This window comes from Microcaecilia unicolor, chromosome 3, assembly GCF_901765095.1.
Source record: "Microcaecilia unicolor chromosome 3, aMicUni1.1, whole genome shotgun sequence".
In the NCBI taxonomy this organism is placed as follows: Eukaryota; Metazoa; Chordata; class Amphibia; order Gymnophiona; family Siphonopidae; genus Microcaecilia; species Microcaecilia unicolor.
The window spans coordinates 431,115,475-431,135,938 of record NC_044033.1 but is presented as its reverse complement, the minus strand read 5'-3'; the positions used below and the strand labels follow the sequence as shown (position 1 = coordinate 431,135,938).

The 20,464-nt window shown below is 45.1% G+C and overlaps 1 protein-coding gene across 1 annotated transcript in view; it reads left to right on the top strand.

Annotated features, from left to right (window-relative positions):
* The window catches only part of GREB1 (growth regulating estrogen receptor binding 1), a 209,532-nt gene that overhangs the window by 164,486 nt on the left and 24,582 nt on the right, over window positions 1-20,464 (top strand). The window contains 5 exon segments of the mRNA XM_030195152.1: window positions 2,606-2,716; window positions 2,719-2,750; window positions 6,391-6,552; window positions 9,934-10,138; window positions 14,452-14,626. Of these exon segments, the coding sequence (XP_030051012.1) occupies window positions 2,606-2,716; window positions 2,719-2,750; window positions 6,391-6,552; window positions 9,934-10,138; window positions 14,452-14,626 (685 nt within the window).

The window sequence follows — 20,464 nt, the reverse complement described above, 5'->3', positions numbered from 1 at the left end:
CCAATCCATGCCCATCCATGCTCCTCTGTCACCTGCCCCCTCCATTCATCCCTATCCAGCAATTCCCCCTCTCTCCTGAGCCCTGCCCTGCAATCCATATCCATCCATGCCCATCTGTCCCCTCCATTCATCCCTATCCAGCAATTCCCCTCTCTCCCTGAGCCCTGCCCTCCCAATCCATGCCCATCCATGCTCCTCTGTCCCCTGCCCCCTCCATTCATCCCTTTCCAGCAATTCCCCTCTCTCTCTGAGCCCTGCCATCCCAATCCATGCCCATCCATGCTCCTCTGTCCCCTGCCCCCTCCATTAATCCCTATCCAGCAATTCCCCTCTCTCCCTTCCATGACCCCCCTCGCATCCATGCTCCTCTCTCTCCTCTCGCTCCCATGTCCCAGCCTGGCCCGCCCTCTTCTCCCCCCCCCCCTTCGCATCCATGCTCTCGTTTCTCCCCTGCCCTCCCGCTCCCATTGTTCAACTGCCCGCCCTCTTCTCTCCCCCCAACATCCCTTTTCTTTTTTTTTCTTTTTAAATTTACCTCCGTGGCGGTTCCGGCAGCGCGTCAGGGAAGGAGGCGGCGCTCCCGACGTCTAGCCTTCCCTTCGCTGTGTCCGCCTTCTTCTGACGTCATCCTTGACGTCAGAAGAAGGCGGAACACAGCGAAGGGAAGGCTAGACGTCGGGAGCGCCGCCTCCTTCCCTGACGCTGCGCTGCCGGAACTGCCACCACGGAGGTAAATTTAAAAGAAAAGGGATGTTGCGGGAGCGCGAGCGAGGTGAGCATGGTGCGGCGGCGCCCCCCAGAGGGAAGCGCCCCCCTGCCATGCTTACCTCGCTTACCGTGTTAGCACGGCCCTGCATAAATGGCCAAAGTAACTCTGCACATAGGACCACATAAAATATAGGGCTCACCGTGGCCAGTTAATTGTTGAATATAGCACTTAGGGGCCCTTTTACTAAGTGATGGTAAGCCCAGAACCGCACGCTAACCCAGAACTACTTCTGGGCCAATGCAGTCGCTGGCGGTAGTTCCGCCTTGAGTGTACGCCATTTCCACCATTCCAGAAAAAAATGTTTTATAGCTCGGCACTAACCCAGGGGTAATCATGCCTCTCCGTGTGCTAACCGGTTTCCACTGGGTTACCATGGGAGCCCTTACCACCACCTCAATGGGTGGCATTAAGTGCTCCCTCCCCCGCATGACCATACAGTAAGGGTCTTACCACATGGCCATTTTTTTAAGGACCTTTTGCCCACTACGGTAAAAAGGGCCCTGAGTGCGGGAAATTTGGCACCTGCTGCTACCCCAAAGCCCTTTTTCCCGCAGCTTAGTAAAAGGACCCCTTAACTGGCTATCCGCCTTATTTTCGAAAGAGAAAGACGCCCATATTTCGACCCAAATCGGGAGATGGGCGTCTTTCTCCCGTGGGCGCCCAAATCGGTATAATCGAAAGCCGATTTTGGGCGTCTTCAACTGCAATCTGTTGTGGAAATGGCCAAACTTGACGGGGGCGTGTTGGAGGCGGGACTGGGGCGTGTTTATCGGCTGAGGAGAGATGGGCGTCCTCGGCCGATAGTCGAAAAAAGAAAGGCGTTTTTAGCGCGAATTTGGGTCACTTTTTTGGACCTTTTTTTTTCACGAACAAGTCCCAAAAAAGTGCCCTAAATGACCAGATGACCACCGGAGGGAATCGGGGATGACCACCCCTGACTCCCCCAGTGGTCACTAACCCCCTCCCACCAAAAAAAAACAACTTTAAAAACTTTTTTTCCCCAGCCTATATGCCAACCTCAAATGCCATACCCAGCTCCATCACAGCAGTATGCAGGTCCCTGGAGCAGTTGTTAGTGGGTGCAGTGGACTTCAGCCAGGTGGACCCAGGCCCATCCCCCCCCTACTTGTTACACTTGTGGTGGTAAATGGGAGCCCTCCAAACCGCGCCCAAAACCCACTGTACCCACATCTAGGTGCCCCCCTTCAGCCATAAGTGCTATGGTAATGGTGTAGAGTTGTGGGGAGTGGGTTTTGGGGGGATTTTGGGGGCTCAGCACCCAAGGGAAGGGAGCTATGGACTTCAGAGGTAGTTAACTTTTTTTTTTTAATTGTTACAAGTGCCCCCTAGGGTGCCCGGTTGGTGTCCTGGCATGTGAGGGGGACCAGTGCAGTACGAATCCTGGCCCCTCCCACGACCCATTGCCTTGGATTTGTTCATTTTTGAGCTGGGCGCCTTCGGTTTCCATTATTGCTGAAAAACGATACCGCCCAGCTCAAATCCGCTGAAATCCGATGCATTTGGCTGGCACAAACCGTATTATCGGAAAAAAAATGGACGCCCATTTTTTTTCCGATAATACGGTTTGTCCCGCCCCTTCACGTACCCGTTCTCGGAGATAGATGCCCATGGAGATGGGCGTTCGCGTTCGATTATGCCCCTCCATGTCTTCTCTGGGTCTGTATACCCAGAAATTCAATGCTGGATCAAGATATGGCCCAGCATTGAATTTCCACGGAGAACACAGAGGCCATCAGCAAAATGCTAATTGCACCAGCAGAATATCAAAGCCATAGTCTTTATTCTGTATCATGTTAATATGTCTTGTATTTCCAGATAAATCGGTGAACAAACACCATGAGGATACCTACGTGCGACGTCATACTACTCGAATTAGATTATCTAAATATGCTGCTTATAATACATACCATCACTGTGAACAGTGCCATCATACATGGGCTTCAACCCTAGGTATCAGTAAGTTGTACTAAGATGCCTTATAGAGAACTTACATGCACAGATCCATGACCCAGGCTGCATTTTATTCTAGGTTTTCTGCATTTTGTGAAAACCCAGATCTTTAAAGATGGCTCAGATTTACCTGGCTTGCCTTACTTAGATTTTAAAGCAAGTCCATTTCAAATTTAGTGCAAGCTAGTTCAGCTTTCTAGTCTACCCTCTTTGATGTGTAGCTCATGTTAAACACGTGAAGAGCAATTTTATAAACTAGGCTCTCGCATTTACACATGCATTACACGTAAATGTTTATAATATTGACATATATGCTTTTATCTGGCCTAGTGGTTAGGGTGGTGGACTTTGGTCCTGGGGAACTGAGGAACTGAGTTCAATTCCCACTTCAGGCACAGGCAGCTCCTTGTGACTCTGGGCAAGTCACTTAACCCTCCAATGCCCCATGTAAGCCGCATTGAGCCTGCCATGAGTTGGAAAGCGCGGGGTACAAATGTAACAAAAACAAAACATACACATGTAAATGCCATAATGCATATTTGCAGGGGGGAGGGAGGTATGTACAGGGATGGAGCTTTGCACACGTCTCTGCATTTAGGCACCTGCGCTTTATGGCTGGTGTAGGTGTGAGCACCTAGATGTGTTAGGCACACTAATATTTGGTTATACTAGTATTCTATAATGCAACAGTTCTCAACCAGTGTGTTGTGGGGCTGGCACACAGAGCAGCCTTTGTTTGTTTTTGGGGTTTTTTTTTGTAAAGGCTGCAGCTTGTCTTGCTCTTTCATCCTCCCCACTCCTCCTACTACTATGGATCCAGCACCTCACCCTAGTCCTCCCCAACACCACCCTTCACCATCCATGAAATCTCATCTTTTCATCATCAGCAGTAGCCATAACAGGCTGCCTGTGCTGACCAGGAGCCTTTTTTGTGTTGCTGGACTGTAGGGCTAGAGGGGAAGAGAGATAGGACAGGAAGTTGCTGGACCACATGGGTGGAGGAAAAGGGAGAGGGTACAAGGCATTGCTAGACCCACAGGAGTGGAGGACAAAAGGAGAGGGGACAGGGAGTTTCTGGGCTCATAGGGGTGGAGGGGAAGGAAGAGGGGACAGGGAATTGCTTGACCTATAGAGGTGGAGGGGAAGGGTGAGGGTTCAGGGAATTGCTGGGCTCATGGGGTAGAGGGGAAGGGAGAGGGGCCAGGGGATTTGCTAGACTCATAAGGGTGAAGGGGAAGGGAGAGGGGACAGGGAGATGCTGGGCTTCAAGTGTGGGTGGAAAAAAAGAGAGGGGAAATACTAGGTTACGAGGGCATGGGAAGGGAAGGGATAGCCAAGATCTGTCGCTTCTTCCTCTATAACATTAGCAAAATTCGCCCTTTCCTCTCCGAGCACACCACCCGAACTCTCATCCACTCCCTCATTACCTCTCGCCTTGACTACTGCAACCTACTCCTCACTGGTCTCCCACTTTGCCATCTATCCCCCTCAGTCCGTTCAGAACTCAGCTGACACGTCTTATCTTCCGCCTCGACCGATCACTCATATTACCCCCCTCCTTAAGTCACTTCACTGGCTTCCAATCAGGTACCAGCATACAGTTCAAGCTTCTCCTATTGCACCTACAAATGCACTCGATCTGCAGCCCCTCCTTACCTCTCTACCCTCATCTCCCCTTACGTTCCTACCCGTAACCTCCGCTCTCAAGATAAATCCCTCCTCTCAGTACCCTTCTCCACCACCGCCAACTCCAGGCTCCGCCCTTTCTGCCTCGCCTCACCCCATGCCCGAAGTGCACTCCCTGAGCCTATCCGCCAGGCCCCCTCCCTGCCCATCTTCAAATCTTTGCTCAAAGCCCACCTTTTCAGTGTCGCCTTCGGCACCTAACCACCATACCTTTATTCAGGAAATCTAGACTGCCTCAACTTGACATTTCGCCCATTAGATTGTAAGCTCCTTAGAGCAGGGACTGTCCTTTTTGTTAATCTGTACAGCGCTGTGTAACCCTAGTAGCGCTCTAGAAATGTTAAGTAGTAGTAGATGTTTGGCTTGCTGAAATGGGAGAGATCATGGGCATTTTCAAGGAAATGAGTGAGAGGAGGATAGTGAGTAGAGAGGGTAGAAATTTAATAATAGGGTATGGTTGAAAGAGAAGGGAATAGGAGGCTAGGGAATGAGTCAGTCAGGGCAGCTAGAGGATAATAGGAAGAGATGGAAAGTTGATAGGTAGGTGAAACATAGAGGACTGAAGAGTGACAGGTGAAATTTGAGTGGGCAGACAGAAATCAGAGAAAGAGAAAGTATGTCAGAGGTGGCTGAAGTGAAGGAATGAAAAAAGAAAGGAGGAAAGTGGACAAAGGACATATGGAAAACACACACTGGGAAAGAGAGCAGAAGACAGACAGGAAAGCAGAAAATGCGACCCTTTAGCTCTCACCTATGACTTCTCAAATATAGAATCTCACAGAGCTCCAATATCTCTCCTTGTTCATATTTTTATGACCCCTTTTCGAAGAAAAATTTAAAAGGTTTAATATTAAATATAGTTTGTATGCTGATGATTTTCAGCTGCATATGCCGTTATGAAAGAATTGCACCGAGGGCTTGGAAAATGTATCTGCTTTTATTCAGGCACTAAGGAGCTAATCTTTTGTTCTCAGTGAGTGTACTATTGTTGAGTTTGTCAGGTAACAATTTGTCCATGCTCATATCAAAGATTTATGTGAAAGCTGTTATTCTTATTTTTGGTTAATTAGACAGCTGTATCCTTATTTGAATAAGAATGATTTGATTAAGATAATGCATACTTGAATTACAAGAAGGATGGATTATTTTAATCTACGTCTACTTGGTCCTCCAATAAAATAGAGTTTGCAACTGATTCATAATGCAGCAACATGCGTGGTTAGATTGTGTACACAGAGGGCTAAGATCCCCCTCCCCCATTCCTTAAATCCTTACGTTGGTCACCTGTTGAATATTGATGATTCTTTGTCTTGAATTTAAATCTTTGCATAATTTTGCAGCTGATTATCTCAAAGATTAGCACATCAGTACCTTCAGTGATCTCATCCGTTGCTAGCTGAGCCTTCTTTGAAAGTTGTTTGTTTAGTGGGTACGAAGAAATACACCTTTTCTTCTATTGATCCTGCACTATGAGAAAAAGTTCCTTCAGAAACTAGAGCATTGTCAGATTTATTGCACTTTCATAAACATTTGGAGGGCAATTCTATAAATAGGTGCCAATTTTTAAGTGCCAAGAATGCACATAAGTGACCAGAATACAGGCATAAATAGGACTATTTATTAACATACACATGTAAAGTAGCAAAGAAAGATGCTCTTAATCCAGCACAAAAAACAAGAACATACCTGACAAACCTGTAAAATTAGGGGACTAGCTCAAAATTCTTTGCAAGATCATACCAAATTGTTAAAACTTATACACTGGATAGTTTTCAGAAATCATACATTCCCTAAAAAGTTTTAAAGTTGACCACTTTTTACAAATTACAAAAAAGTTTGTCTGATGTTAATCATGTTAGATAGATTGGTTTGTCCTGTTTTTTTAGCAGTAGGTTAAACGATATTTTCTGTTTGAAACTGTAGCTCACTTTTTAACCATTAGCAATGATATATTTTCTCCTCAGCTGTATGAGTCCACGTTGCATGCCTTTGCATTTTCCTACTCTATGCTTGGAGAGGAAATCAACCTTCATTTTATCATACCCAAGTCAAAGGAGCACCATTTTATCTTTAGCCAACCTGGAGGACAACTAGAAAGCATGCGATTACCCCTTATCACAGATATGGTAAGCTTACAACTATATTTAAATCGATACTATAAATGTAAAGGTCTTGTATCCCCCTGCTTGTTGTTCTCAAATGTCCTTGATATTCCAGTTCCTTTTTTTAACATGGTAGCCCAAAGACCAGGGCTTTTTTTGAGGGGGTACTTGGGGGTACTGAGTACCGGCACCTTTTCTATTGTCTGCTAAAATGGACCCATGGTCCCCAAGTTTTAATGAAAGAGCTCAGGCTCTACACACCAATTCTGCCTTGTCATAGGTTCTGTGATTGGTTGCAGGGGGCCTGGCTATTGTGGGGAGGGTCTCTCAGTGACTACCCCCACCCCTGAAGGGTGGCCTAGCATTTGAGTACCGGCACCTTTTCACTAGAAAAAGTGCACTGCCAAAGACACTGATATCCTCATTTAGACATAGCGTTTCCATCTGTGCCTTTGCTTCCTGAGAATATTCTAGCATTTCCTCTTGTTTCTGGAGTGACTGTGGATACTGCTTATCCCCAATTTCAAAAAAAGCAGAGATTCAGTGATAGTGACAGGAGAATAGTGAAGTTGATAAAAGAATAAAAATGTTTTTTTTAAACACTATAAATGTGTAGGGGAAATGTACATCCATTTACATAGAATATTTATTAAAAGTTAATCAGCACGTAAAAACAGACCAATCAAAATACAAAAAGAACCCCCCCCCCCCACACCTCATTATTATGTAAATTGAATAGCACAATTTCTGTTACCTTTCCTGCTTGGGAGCTTCAGGCTGCTGGCCTGAAGCTTGATGCTCCCAAGTTGCATCTTAAAGGGCTGGGCATTAAAAGAATCTTCTTCACCTTCTCCCCAAAGCCCACTTGAACACAACCCCTCTCTCAAAGGCTGTCCCATTAGAAACCCCCTCCCAAAGACCTCCTCTCCATCTTAATTCCCCTCCATGAAAAAATCCCCATCCTTCTGTAGGACCCCTCCCCCAAGTTTGTCAGTTGAAATCTCTGGTGTCTAGGGTGCTGGAGCAGGAGCAATCCCTAGTTGCTCCTGCCCCTGCCAGTGTTGGGTTCAAAATGGCACCAACAACCCCTGGCAGAGTACAGCAAAAGTTTTGAAAAAATGCTTTGATCCATGATCCTCCTACCCCATATCAGCACTACTTAGATTTCCCGCAAAGTGACCCCAAGCCAACAGGATTCACTCTCTCCTGCTGGCTCAATGCCCAGCATTACTGATCTAATATCATCATCAGATCATTACAGCATGATGAGCTGGCAAAGGGAAGGGCGAGTACTTCTGCTGACTTGGCTTGGGGTCACTTTGACAAGGTCTGAGAGGCAGGAGGTCTATTTGATGAAGTCAGGAGAATATAGGATAGAAGCAAGACTGGGGATAGAACAAGGAAGATAAGGATTATGGATCAAGGCATTTTTTCAACACATTTGGGTGGCAGCAGGGAGGGGACTTCATGACAGTGGACATTTTTTTTCTATAATTTCAGGTACCAGGAGAGGGCTTTATGACTTGGTCCTTTTGTTCTTGTTTTTAAACTGTTGATTGCTGAGAGGGAAGAACAAGAAGATTGTGACTAGGGAGAGATTTTTTTTAAAATACTTTTTCTCACTGGGAGGGAATGAAACTGAGTGGCAACCAGGCAAATTTAAGTTAACTATTGGAGTGCCTAGATTTGTCTGGCCAAATTTAATGGCCCGTCATGAAATGCCTAGCACTCAGCGGTGGCTAACCCTGCAGCCACCTAAAGGGTCTGTCCCAGCAGTGCTGAGGCCCACCTGCACCTGGGCACATGCTCTACACTAGCATACACTTCTCCCACCACACTGGGCTATGCTTGCCTCTGGGCGAGTCTCTCACCTGCAAGTTAATTCCCCGGTGGTTTCTAAGGACATTGGGGCCACAATCCCAGGGGTCCCACAGTTCCTAGAAAGCACCCACAAACACCAGGATTCTTAGTCAGTCCAGGACAACAGAGCTAATAAACTAATAGGTTCATTTTCAGAACAAGGTAGAGCAGTGAACGGAGGAAAAGGGTGTAATTAACAAACAATAACAGGTAAATTAAACAGGTATCAATATAACACTAACTAAACACTTACTCACTACCTGAGTAGTTCCTGGGGAGTGCAGGAAAAATATAACTGCTCACAGGTTTGAACAGGGTCTCAGTGTAGAGGCTCTTACTCTCCACACTCCCTCTCTGAGACAAAAGATTTCCAGCAGATTCTTGCTGGATTTTGAACCTCAGGGCCAATCAGAGCCCAGAGCATAAACACTGAGTGACCTCTGGCCAACAGCAGTGCAAATTACTTTCCCTGAGAGCTTAGGCCGGAAGAAATGGTCACTTCTGCAACAGCTTGTCTGTTCTCTGTTTGTAGAGGACAGACACCATTTGCTGGCCAAACAAGGGAAATGCACTGGGGAACAAATATGTCATATATTCACATAAGAAATCACAGACATAAGTCCCCTGTTTCGCCACAGGCCCTTTTACTACAGTGTGGTAAAATCTGGGCTTAATATGTCTTAACACAGAATTTTCCTGTGTGCTAAGCCCAGATTTAAGAAGGTACTTTTTTAGGGCTTTTTCTTTTTTTCTTGGCAGGTTATATATCAGTGTTCCCATTAGAGCATGGTACCCGCAAAACATTAATGTGAAGAGCACTTACTACCTCCTATTTAGGAGGTAGTAAGTGCTCCTACATTAACTCTACATTATCCAGTTAGCACATTCTAATTGTAATGCACTAGCCAGATAATACAGGAACACCCACTCTCTGCCCATGACATGTCCCCTTTGAAAAATATTTTTGAAAAATCAGAAATGTTTGGGGTAGCGGGTATAGACGAGCAAAATACCGCAAAATGCTTCAACACATTTCAGTGGTAGCCTGTTTGCATGTGCTAACTGCATGTTAAGGGCTTAACACTCTTTAGTAAAAGGGCCTTTTAGCTGGTTGATGCTGAATATCTTGCCAACTACCTTAGGGCTAAGTTTACTAAAATGCACTAATCCATTATAGTGTATTAACATGAATTAATGTGCATTGTTTACCATAGGTCTCATCTTATGCAATGTTAATTAAAGGTATTATGTCATTAGTATGTGCTAATCCAATAGCATATTTAAGTAAATCTAGCCCTAATTTTGAAAAGCCCAGTCCAGCCTGGCATCATTTTTGTCTGGAACACATTAATTTTATGTACACACAAATTTAGATGTACAGTGGAAGTGAATGTGTTTCAAATTGTATTAATGCACTTATAACTGATTTAAATACTGGAATCATTTGGATATTGCCCCCTAAAACTGTATTGCAGAGACAAAAAGAACTTATTTGAGTGTAAAGGTAATTTGTAAGACTGAATCATATTTTTGCTTTGAAAGCAGAATATGGATTATGTAAGAAGCCCCATCTTTACTCCTACAACTGGCCGTCATGAGCATGGACTCTTCAACTTGTATCATGCAATGGATAGTGCTGAACACTTGCATGTCTTGGTTGTCAAAGAGTATGAGCTGGCAATATATAAAAAATATTGGCCAAACCACATCATGCTGGTTCTGCCAAGTATTTTCAACACTGCTGGAGTTGGTAGGTATAAATTGTACCCTGTCTTTGTTTCTTCATGTATGCTTGAACTCTCTACTTGATTTCACTGCCATTTCATGAACGCATCAAAGTTTGTCAATGACTGCGTCTTAAGAAGGTACCAGGGCCATTTTCACCTATTGGAAAAAGGGCAGCAGTGCAATTAAATTAAGTATCCTGGAGACTAACAGTGGAATGTAGCCTAATGGCTAGAGCAGCAGGATGAGAACCCAGGAAAGCCAGGTTTTGCTCCTTGTGATCTCACTTAACCCTCCATTGCCTCAGGTACAGACTCAGAATGGTAGTTATCAAGCTGCGGTAAAATATTGTATTGCACCACAAGAACTCAGTACTGCAGATTAGTAACTACTGCAGTAAAGAATAATGCAAATTACATTCAACCTTGAATATTGTATTTATTTCCCAAGAGCTCTTATTTGGTATCTCAATTCCTAACAATAGTACTCTGAGACTACCACTAGGGGTCAGTGGTGCTATTATGATCTTGGCCACACAACAGGGTAGGAACTACTGGGGATTGCTCCTGCCCCAGCCTTTCCCCTTCCCCTGCCAGACACCAAGGAGAGCCCCTGGAAAGATCTGGGGGTTATGGAGGATGGGTCATTGTTATGTCTGGAGGGTCCAGGGGGTGGGGAGGGGTCCTTGTTAAGCCATGGGGTCCAGGGGAATTTGAACCTCCCCCTTGCTTGAGACTCCAGATCTTAACTGGGAGTTGGCACATACATGTGCCTTGGGGCAGGTCCAAAGGCCAACATGGATAAAAATCTAAATGTGTCTTCCCATTTTGAAGTGTGAAATACATGCTTGTTGGTGCATGTGTAATCTACGCCCCTGCCGCTCCTCCCCCCCTTATAAATTTCTGCATCTCTGGGGTCATACATGTTCAAATAGCAGATTTCTAAAATCATTATTTGGAATGTGTATGCTTTCTAGATATGTAAAATGACTTTGTTGTGTGATAACTGGTTGCTCACCATTTGTGAATAGAAAAGTAATGTAAATATTTAATAAAATTAGAAGGAAATTGAAAAGTCTGACTTGTGAAACCAAAATCTAGAGACAGAGCCAGCCCCAGAGCTGATCCCTGTGGCTCCCTAGTCATCATCCATCTCTTCTGAATCTCACTGAACCTGTTTTCCACAAAGAGGACTCATTAAATGATAAAATCATTGAAAAAGTGTTAAAGGCTTTATGAAAGCTAAGTAAACCACATGTAACCTTATTTAAGACCCCTTGGCATAGATGCATGGATATTAAGCAATTTGCTTGACATGACCTACTATACTCTTGGTGATGCCATGCTACTTTGGATCCAGTAATCCACTAGACTTTAGCTATTCTGCAATCTTTTCTTTAGCAGGGATTCTATTCATTTTTGCACCAATGATGCGTAGCTGTCAGCCACCTCAATGTTTCATAAGAGTCAGCTCTGTGGGTACAAGTTTCTTTATTCTGTCCTAGGGAAAGGGTAATTTGTTTTGTGTTTGGCATCCCCGATCATTTTAAAATGTTGGTCTCTATGCATTTGCATTACTGTTGTGGTAGTGGACTATATGTGCTGGTTTTCTGTGCTTCTAGAACTACTCCTGTGCCTCCACATTCAGTCTTTTTTGAATGTTCCTGTTTTCAACTTTTGTTTATTAAGCAAGGACTTTAAGCCTCCTTAACTAGGCCAGAGCAAGGAAACCCAGCAAGCAGGGTGCAGTCCTATGCCAGGAAGTATACGTACTCAGGGTTAGAGGAGGTCATGGAGGCCAAGAGAGGAGGAAGAGCCTCCATGGCAGACCCCAGGCCAGTTACATATTGCTCAGAAGTTTGAATCTTGACTGCCAACTTAGTAACACAGGACTATTATGTTTTGTTTCAATGAATATTTTTTGTTTTGATGAACCAAACTACAACACTTTTGTTTACTTAGCTGTGGAATGGAAACTCTGTACAGGCCCTGGGGCTAGTGCTATTCTTCAAATACTCGCTGAACTTATAGTGCATATTTGCAAGGAAGGTATACACAAGCATAGATCATAGGCAGAGCATAGGCAGGGTTCACATGCACATAACTTACAGAATACTGTAAATTCCGCACATACCTGCCACACTTATGGCCCCTAAGCTTTTGACGCATGCTGAGGCTCCCATTTACCGCAGTGGGTGAAAGGTAGGTCTTTCTTTTTTTCAGGAAATGACCATGCGACAAGTGAAGCACTTGCTGCGTGGTCATTTGGAGGGGGGGGAGCCCTTACCGCCACCCATTGAGGTGCCAGTAAGAGCTCCCGTGCTAACCTCGCGGCAACCGGGCAGTGCACGACACTGCCCAATTACTGCTTGGTACACACCGGCACTACAAAAATAAAAACATTTTTGTAGCACTGGATATGATGCGTGCTGGGGGTGGGAACTACCGCCAGGCTGCTGCAGTAGCCCGGCGGTACTTCCTTTTTAGCGAGTGGTAAGCTGCGTTGGGCTTACCGCCGCTTTGTAAAAGGGGCTCTTAGGCTGTTGACTTACCAGCTGTATGGCTGGCATAAGCGTGAGCACCTAAATGTTAGGCGCGTTAATACCAGGTTATGCTAGCATTGTAAAAGAAAAGTAGGTGCCCCAAGTCCTGTAAAGAAAAGGCTCCTACTCCATACCATTTGGATGCCTAATTGGAAGAACCCAGTTACAGAATTGCTACCTAAGTGTATATAATATTTATTTCATTGATAGGATCTAAGTGTATTTTGCATGAATTGTATGCTAAAATATACAGAACTACCCAAGTCTTGCCTCACCAATTTGCTTCATTTTTTTGAAGGGGTGAATACACATGTGGATAATCCTGAGCCAGTTGATGTAGTGTATCTAGATTTTCAGAAAGCTTTTGATAAAGTTCCTCATGAGAGACTCCTGAGAAAATTAAAAAGTCATGGGATATGAGGCAATGTCCTTCTGTGGATTAGGAATCAGTTATTGAACAGAAAACAGAGGGTAGAGTTAAATGGCCATTTTTCTCAGAGAGGGTGAATAGTGGAGTGCCGCAGGAATCTGTACTGGGACCAATGCTATTTAACATATTTATAAATGATCTGGAAATCAGAATGGTGAGTGAGGTGATTACATTTTCGGATGACACAAAACTATTCAAAGTTGTCAAAATTCACGCGGTTTGTGAAAAATTTCAGGAAGACCTTAGGAAGACTGGGCATTGAAATGCAGATGAAATTTAATGTGGTCAAATGCAAAGTGATGCACTTTGGGAAGAATAATCCGAATCATAGTTACCTGATGCTGGAGTCCATTTTAGGAGTCAGCACTCAAGAAAAAAGATCTAGGTGGTGTTGTAGACAATATGCTGAAATCTTCTGCCTAGTGTGTGGCAGTGGCCAAAAATGCAAACAGGATGCTAGGAATTATTAGGAAAGGGATGCAAAATAAGATCAAGAATATTATAATGCGTCTGGATCGCTCCATGGTGTGACCTCACCTTAAGTATTTTGTTCAATTCTGGTCGCCATATCTCAAAAAAAGTTATAACAAAAGAAGAGTGATGAAAATGATAAATGAATGGAACTCCTCCCATATGAGGAAAGGCTAAAGAAGGTAGGGTCTTGTGCTTGGAAAAGAGACGGCTGAGGGGAGATATGATTGAGGTCTACAAAATGCTGAGTGATATAGAATGGGTAAAAGTGCATCAATTTTTCACTCTTTCAAAAAGTACAAAGACCAGGGAACACTCAATGAAATTACATGGAAATACTTTAAAAATAAATAGGAGAAACTATTTTTTCACTCAAAGAATAGTTAAGCTCTGGAACTCATTGCCGGAGGATGTGGTAACAGTGGTTAGTATATCTGGGTTTAAAAAAGGTTTGAACAAGTTCCTGGAGGAAAAGTCCATAGTCTGTTATTGGGTGGATATGAGGGAAGCCACTGTTTGCCCTGGGATAGCATGGAATGTTACTACTAATTGAGTTTCTGCCAGGCACTTGGGACTTGGATTGGCCACTGTTGGAAGTAGGATACCGGGCTAGATGGACCATTGGTCTGACCCAGTATGGCTTTTTTTATGTCTTACTTAGTATACATTTCTAACAGTTGGAAACAGGATATCCCATACCCTTGACAAAACCAAAAGACAAATGTTTATGAAGGAAGCTAAATGATTCAAAATGGTATTTGAAAATGTCTGTTTGTGTGTAAAAGAAAATGATGATACAACTCACTTTTGTGAGTGCCCATATTCCTTCTTGATAAAATTGAAAAGCAAAATATGAATGTGGTATATAGATTTCCTTGTTCCATTTTTCTCCTAGGAGCTGCTCACTTTCTGATAAAAGAGTTGTCATACCATAATTTGGACCTAGAGCGAAATCGACAGGAGGAACTTGGTGTGAAACCCCAGGACATCTGGCCTTTCATTGTGATTACTGATGATTCATGTGTCATGTGGAATACTATGGATGTTGATTACAGTGGGGAGAGAACCAGGTAATACAGGTGCAATTACATTTTTGCTTTGTCCACACCAGTGACTTGTAAGGGCTATTAGTAACTCCAGCCAATACTCTTAATTGCTATAAGCCTCTTGCAGTAAAATAGATGCACTTAGAGCCAGATGCTTCAAGAAAAGTAAGGTATGGATTTTTTTTTTATTTTGTCATGTTAACAAAGCAGGAGAACAAACATGCCAGGGATGAGGGACTAGATTCTATATATGGTGCTTGAAAAATTGGCACAGAAAATATACTCAAGAGTGTGCCACCAGGCACTCAAGGGGAAAAGGGAAGCCACTCATGAAGGAACACTCTAAGCTGGACCATACAGCACTCAGGGAAGAAGGAAGCCACTCATAGGAATACAGACGGCTGTGCCTGTTAGGCTTCTCATGGAAACACTGGGTTTGTGAGCCCTTGGACCACTGCCGAGGAGCAGCAGTGGCAGGCAAAAACCCCCAACCAGCACTGGGCTAGCACACCAGCAAGGTAGGGACTGCAGACGCAGATAAGCAAGCCGGAACACACTGGACTGGAACTAGGCTTCACCTACACTTGACTGCTGTTCCCCAGGGGTTGAGCCCCTGGGTGCAGGCAGCCGGCAGGACTAGAGGAAAGCTGGTACTGGAGCGAGCAGGCTGGAACACCAAGAAACTCACACTAAAAAAGATTCTTAAACAAGCTTGGCCAAAACAGGGTTCAGGATAGGAATCAGGATTCAGGATTTCCAAACAGGCTTGGCTGGAAGGAAACTGAAAGCAAGCAGGGCAGACACAACCAGGAGGGGAACTGAAGCTGAGGACAGTCAGCCACAAACAGAGGAAGAACGGACACTATACAGGGTAAAGGACTTTAAGACAAGTTTGACTAACCAGAGTAGGGCAGAAGCCCAAGGTGAACAGAAAACCAAACAAGACAGACTAGACAGGACACAAAGCTAGGCTACACAGACAAGAGCTAGGGCAAAGACACACATACAAGTAATAAAGCTAGACTGAAAGCAGAACCTAGCAGACAAACAGAAAACACAAAGGCTAAAGTACACACAGGCACCAAGAAATATGCACAGAACAAGGCAAGAGTGCAACTGCACACCGGTTACCTCGAGACCCTTGGCAATGCAAATGCCCTGCTGAAAAGGCCAGGTGCCTAATAAAGGCAATCAGCAGCTGAGGCTCAGCTGCAGGAATCGCAGAGCAGCTAAGGGTGAGGCTAGCTGCCAAACTTCCAACCAAGTCTGGAGGGCTAGAATATCTGGACCGGACTGGAATGAAAGTCTGGAATGTGTAGGGAGACAGCAAGACAGTCTATGGCAGCCACCTGTTCTGGCTACCAGAGGGCGAGGAGACCACAGCCAAGGAAAATAGTCACCATTGTGACAGTGCCACACAGCACTCAAGGGTAAAAGGAAGCCACCTATAGGAATACACAAGGCTGTGCCACACAGCACTCAAGGGAAAAGGGAAGACACTAATAGGAACACTCTAGGCCAGTGGTGGCGAACCTATGGCACGTGTGCCAGAGAGGGCACGCAGAGCCCTCTCTGTTGGCACGCGCGCCCTGCCACTTTCCCTTCAGCCTTCGTGCTACAAAAAGAAAAAAAAAAGCAATCGCGGCACCGCAGCCTGGGCAGCCATCGCATTGGCTGTTCGGCTCTGCAGCTAGGGGGGGTGTCGCCAGCGCGTACCTTCCTCGCTCAATGCGTCATCTCCGAGTCCCGCCCAAGGAGGTTTGCTGCGTCTCCAGTCTAGCCCATCTGGACTAAACGTCACGCGTCGCGTCTTCCTCCCCCTGCGGCACCCTGTACGCCAGCACGCAGCCACCGCTCCGCGACTCCCGCCTAAGCCGCCGCTCCGCGACTCCCACCTAAGCTGTTGCTCCGTGACTGCCGCCTAAGCTGCCGCTCCGTGACTCCCGCCTAAGCCGCCTTGTGCTTCAGCTGCAGTGCTGCACTTGGCAGAAGAGAAGAATCGGATTGTAGTTGGAGGAGCAGAGCAGGTGTAAGGGGTGTGGCTATCATAGGGGTGGAGTTATATGTGGTGACCCCGCCCATAATGAGTACCGGCACTTTGCGATAAATAATTAGATTTTGGGTTGCTGTTTGGGCACTCGGTCTCGGAAAGGTTTGCCATCACTGCTCTAGGCTGTATCATACAGCACTCAAGGGTAAAGGGAAGCCACTTATAGGAATACACAAGGCTGTGCTACACAGCACTCAAGGGTAAAAGGAATCCACTCATAAGGATACACAAGGTTGGCCACACAGGACTCAAAAGTAAAAGGAAAAGCAAGCAAACAGGGAAAGCTGCCTTTACATACACAAATCAGATAAGGAGCAATGCTCACAAGAATCAGAAGACAAACATAGCAGACAAAGAGTTAAAGCAGGCTGAAGGGAAGGGCTGCTTTTAATACACAAGTCAGAAAGAAGCAGGGCTTACACTGCAGTCAAAGGTTTAAAGCAAACAAAGGGAAAAACAAACGATGTTCTTACCAGAACTCAGCCAGCACCCACAGCCAGGTAGGGAAAGCAAAGGCAGGCAGAGACAGAGCACACCCAGCTCCATGGAAGCAAGGTAATCAAGGAAAGCAGCTGGGCTGGCAACAACCGGCTCTCTGAACAGTGAAAGATAACAAGGGAAACCACACAAGGAAACAGAACAGGCTTAAGCTGGAGAGTCTAGACAACAAGGAAAGAATCTATTCAGGTTCAAACCAGAACCACACACACACAGGAAAACAGAAGAGGGCTTTGCTTGAGAGCAAACCTAACAGGAAAGTAATCCATACAGATTCAAACCAAAACCACACACACAGGGCTCAGGGCAGTGCCCAAAGACACAGCTTAACAAGAAGACCAGTTCCCTCAGAATCAAACAACAGTACAACAAGAAAAGGGAAAAATAGACCTGTTGCAAAGGCAATGCAGGAAAGTTCCTTGGGTCCTCCTTATAAAGGAGTAGGCTGATGGTGTCACAAGTAGGAAATGAAGCAGAAGCAGGGAGACCAAAGCGACCCTTGGCTTCAGGGACACCAAAGCGAAGCTTGGCTAACAGGAAGAAAAAACAACAGGAAAAAAGGCAGACTGGGGAGGTCAAAGAGCTAGATACAGAGAAACAGTAGGTCTGGACATAAGGGCACGGCCACAACCGTGACATTGATCTTATTTTCTCAACCTTATGCACAAACATATTTGCCAACTCATCTGCTGAAGATGTTGTGACTGTTATTTGAGTAACTACTGTTGACTTAGTAAGATTATCAAAAATTCTAAAAAACATCTTTGAATCTGAACTTTCTTCACCAATAACTTTTTATAATATATCTTTTTTGCCTTGTGCTTTGATGTGGCAAATGATTTCTAATGAAACACTTACCAGAAATAAGCATTGGCATTGTGTCTGAAGAGGTTGGGGGGGGGGGGGGGGGAACAAAATTCAGCCACCAGGTCACCACCACATAAAGCAATAACGTAGCCAGACATAGTATTCTGGGTGGGCATACAATTCACCCCCCCCGCATGCGCTTTCTGCCCCTGCTCCGCATACAATCTTCCCCTCCCCGTGCACGTGTGATTTTTGCCCCTGCCCCGCACCATTGACCCCAAAGAATAAAATAAATACTTGAGCTGGTGGGGGAATCCCCATCCCCGTCAGCTGAAGATGTCCTCCTGCAGCCAGAACAAGTGATTTTCCTACCTGCTACAGCCAGCGGCACTTTCCACCTGTTTCCACCGTGCTGGCCTCTCCCTTCCTGCACATGCTCGGTTTTCAGGCATGCACAAAAAACAAGCATGTGCACGAGGAGTGTGTGTGTGTGTTGGGGGGGGGGTTGGTACTGCGGCAACGGATGGAAAGTACCGCCAGCCAAAGCAGGTAGGAAAATCGCTTGTTCTTTGTAAGTTAGTAAGAGAAGTTTGAACTGTACACAGAAATGGAGAGGGAGCCAAAGAAGTGTCTTGAAGAGAGTGGTTATTTGAATGTAGCAACACTGGTGGAAGATAAGTCATTCAGTAGAATTTTGAACAGATTGAAGGGGAGAGAGAGATGGTTTAATTGGAGGCCTGTGAGAAGGAAGTACCAGTAGTCTAAACATGAGGTGATGAGAGTGTGGATAAGGGTTTTGGTAGCGTGTTCAGAAAGGGAGGGAGAAATTTTGGTGATGTTATAGAGATGTTATCCTTAGAAATAGAGAATGGGGGGGGGGGGGGGTTAGAGGGAAAAATAAGAAGTTCAGTCATGGCCATGTTCTGTTTCAGATAGCAGTGAGACATCCAGGAAGCAAGGCAGCAATGTCAAACAGGAAGGCTTAGACATGGGCCTGGATCCCTGTTGAAATTTGGGAAGGACGAGGATTGAGTAGAGGACCTTGGATCTGGCCAGGAAAAGGTCAGTGGAGGTTTTAGCAAGGACTGTTTCTGTTGAATGTGGAGGGCAAAAGCCAGATAGAACTGGATCAAGAATAGCTTGAGATGAAAGAAAAGCAAGACAATGGGCATGAAGCACATTCAAGTAGCTTCGATAAGAAAAGGAAGAGGGAGATGTGGGCGATAGTTGGAAGGACAGGTAGGGTTCAGTGAAGGTTTTTTTGAGGAATGGATTAACCACAGCATGTATGAAGGTATAAGGAACAGTTGCAGTAGAAAATGAAAGACATGCCCTCAACATTTAACGCAGAAGTTTTGCCCTTGGTGGTTCTTAAATTTTGCTGTAAACCTGTATTAGGTGCGAGACCTTAGTGCACTTTATTAAATTGGCCCTTGAGAGTGTCTCATAAGATCAGTTTGTCAATGTATGCGAGAACTAACTTGTGCCACCAAAATAAACTATGATTATTGTTATGGAGATAGCAACATTCATTTTGGTGACTCCATATGAAGCATCATGTTTATGAGACTTGGAGAAGCAGAGATGGTTTGTATAAAAAAAAAGTTAAGCATTAATTAAGCATGAAGAGATCCAAGATGGCCGATTGAACCAGTCGCTGGTCTCCATGATCCTAACATTCTTCCGCCATGCCTAAACACAGAGGAAAATCGGCAGCCACTGTTCCCTCAGGCCGACTAACCTCTTCATCGACTGGCCCTATAGATTCTTTTTTGCGGAGACCTGAAGTTTCCGGAGGGTCGCTGGGCAGCACACTAGCGGCGTCTGGGATGAATGGAGGATCCGAGACGCTGCCTGTGCTAGATGTTACTCTTAGCCCCAACCAACGAGCTCCTCCCCCGCAACCCCAGAGTGTCAGTTCTCCGGTCTTGGTGTCGTCTCCAATGCAACCAGGAAGTGGTGTTTTGGGTGAGCATTTGGGGGTGAAGGAAATCTTACCGGAGAACGGGGGAGTTGAGGGTAGCCATAGTCCTCAACTAACTCTGGATGTTATGACCCAGAATGCGGGAGGATCAACGGCTGCTGATAGAAAATCAGGAACAGTGAGTACATTGACCGAAGAAGCACAAAAGCAAGGCACATTTACTTTTTTAGAGGAAAAACCAGCGGAGATTACTTTGGAGAGTTTATGGGCTTTAATTGCCAATCTAGGCAAAGTTTTATGTCCGCAAATTCAGGAACTTGAGACTCGCGTAAACAAATTAGAAAAAATTGCTGAAGTTGCAGAAGTAGACAGGAAAGAAATATCGATGAAGACTAAAACTCTGGCTGATCAGTCAGAGAAAATACAAGAAAATATCATAAAGGATGTCACTAATATGAGGAGGAAAATTGAAAGTTTGGAAAATTCCCAAAGAGCAAAATTCCCAAAGAGCAAATAACTTAAGATTTCTGTACTTCCCTAGGGCAGTGACAATTGCCCCAAGAGAAATGTTAATTAGATATAT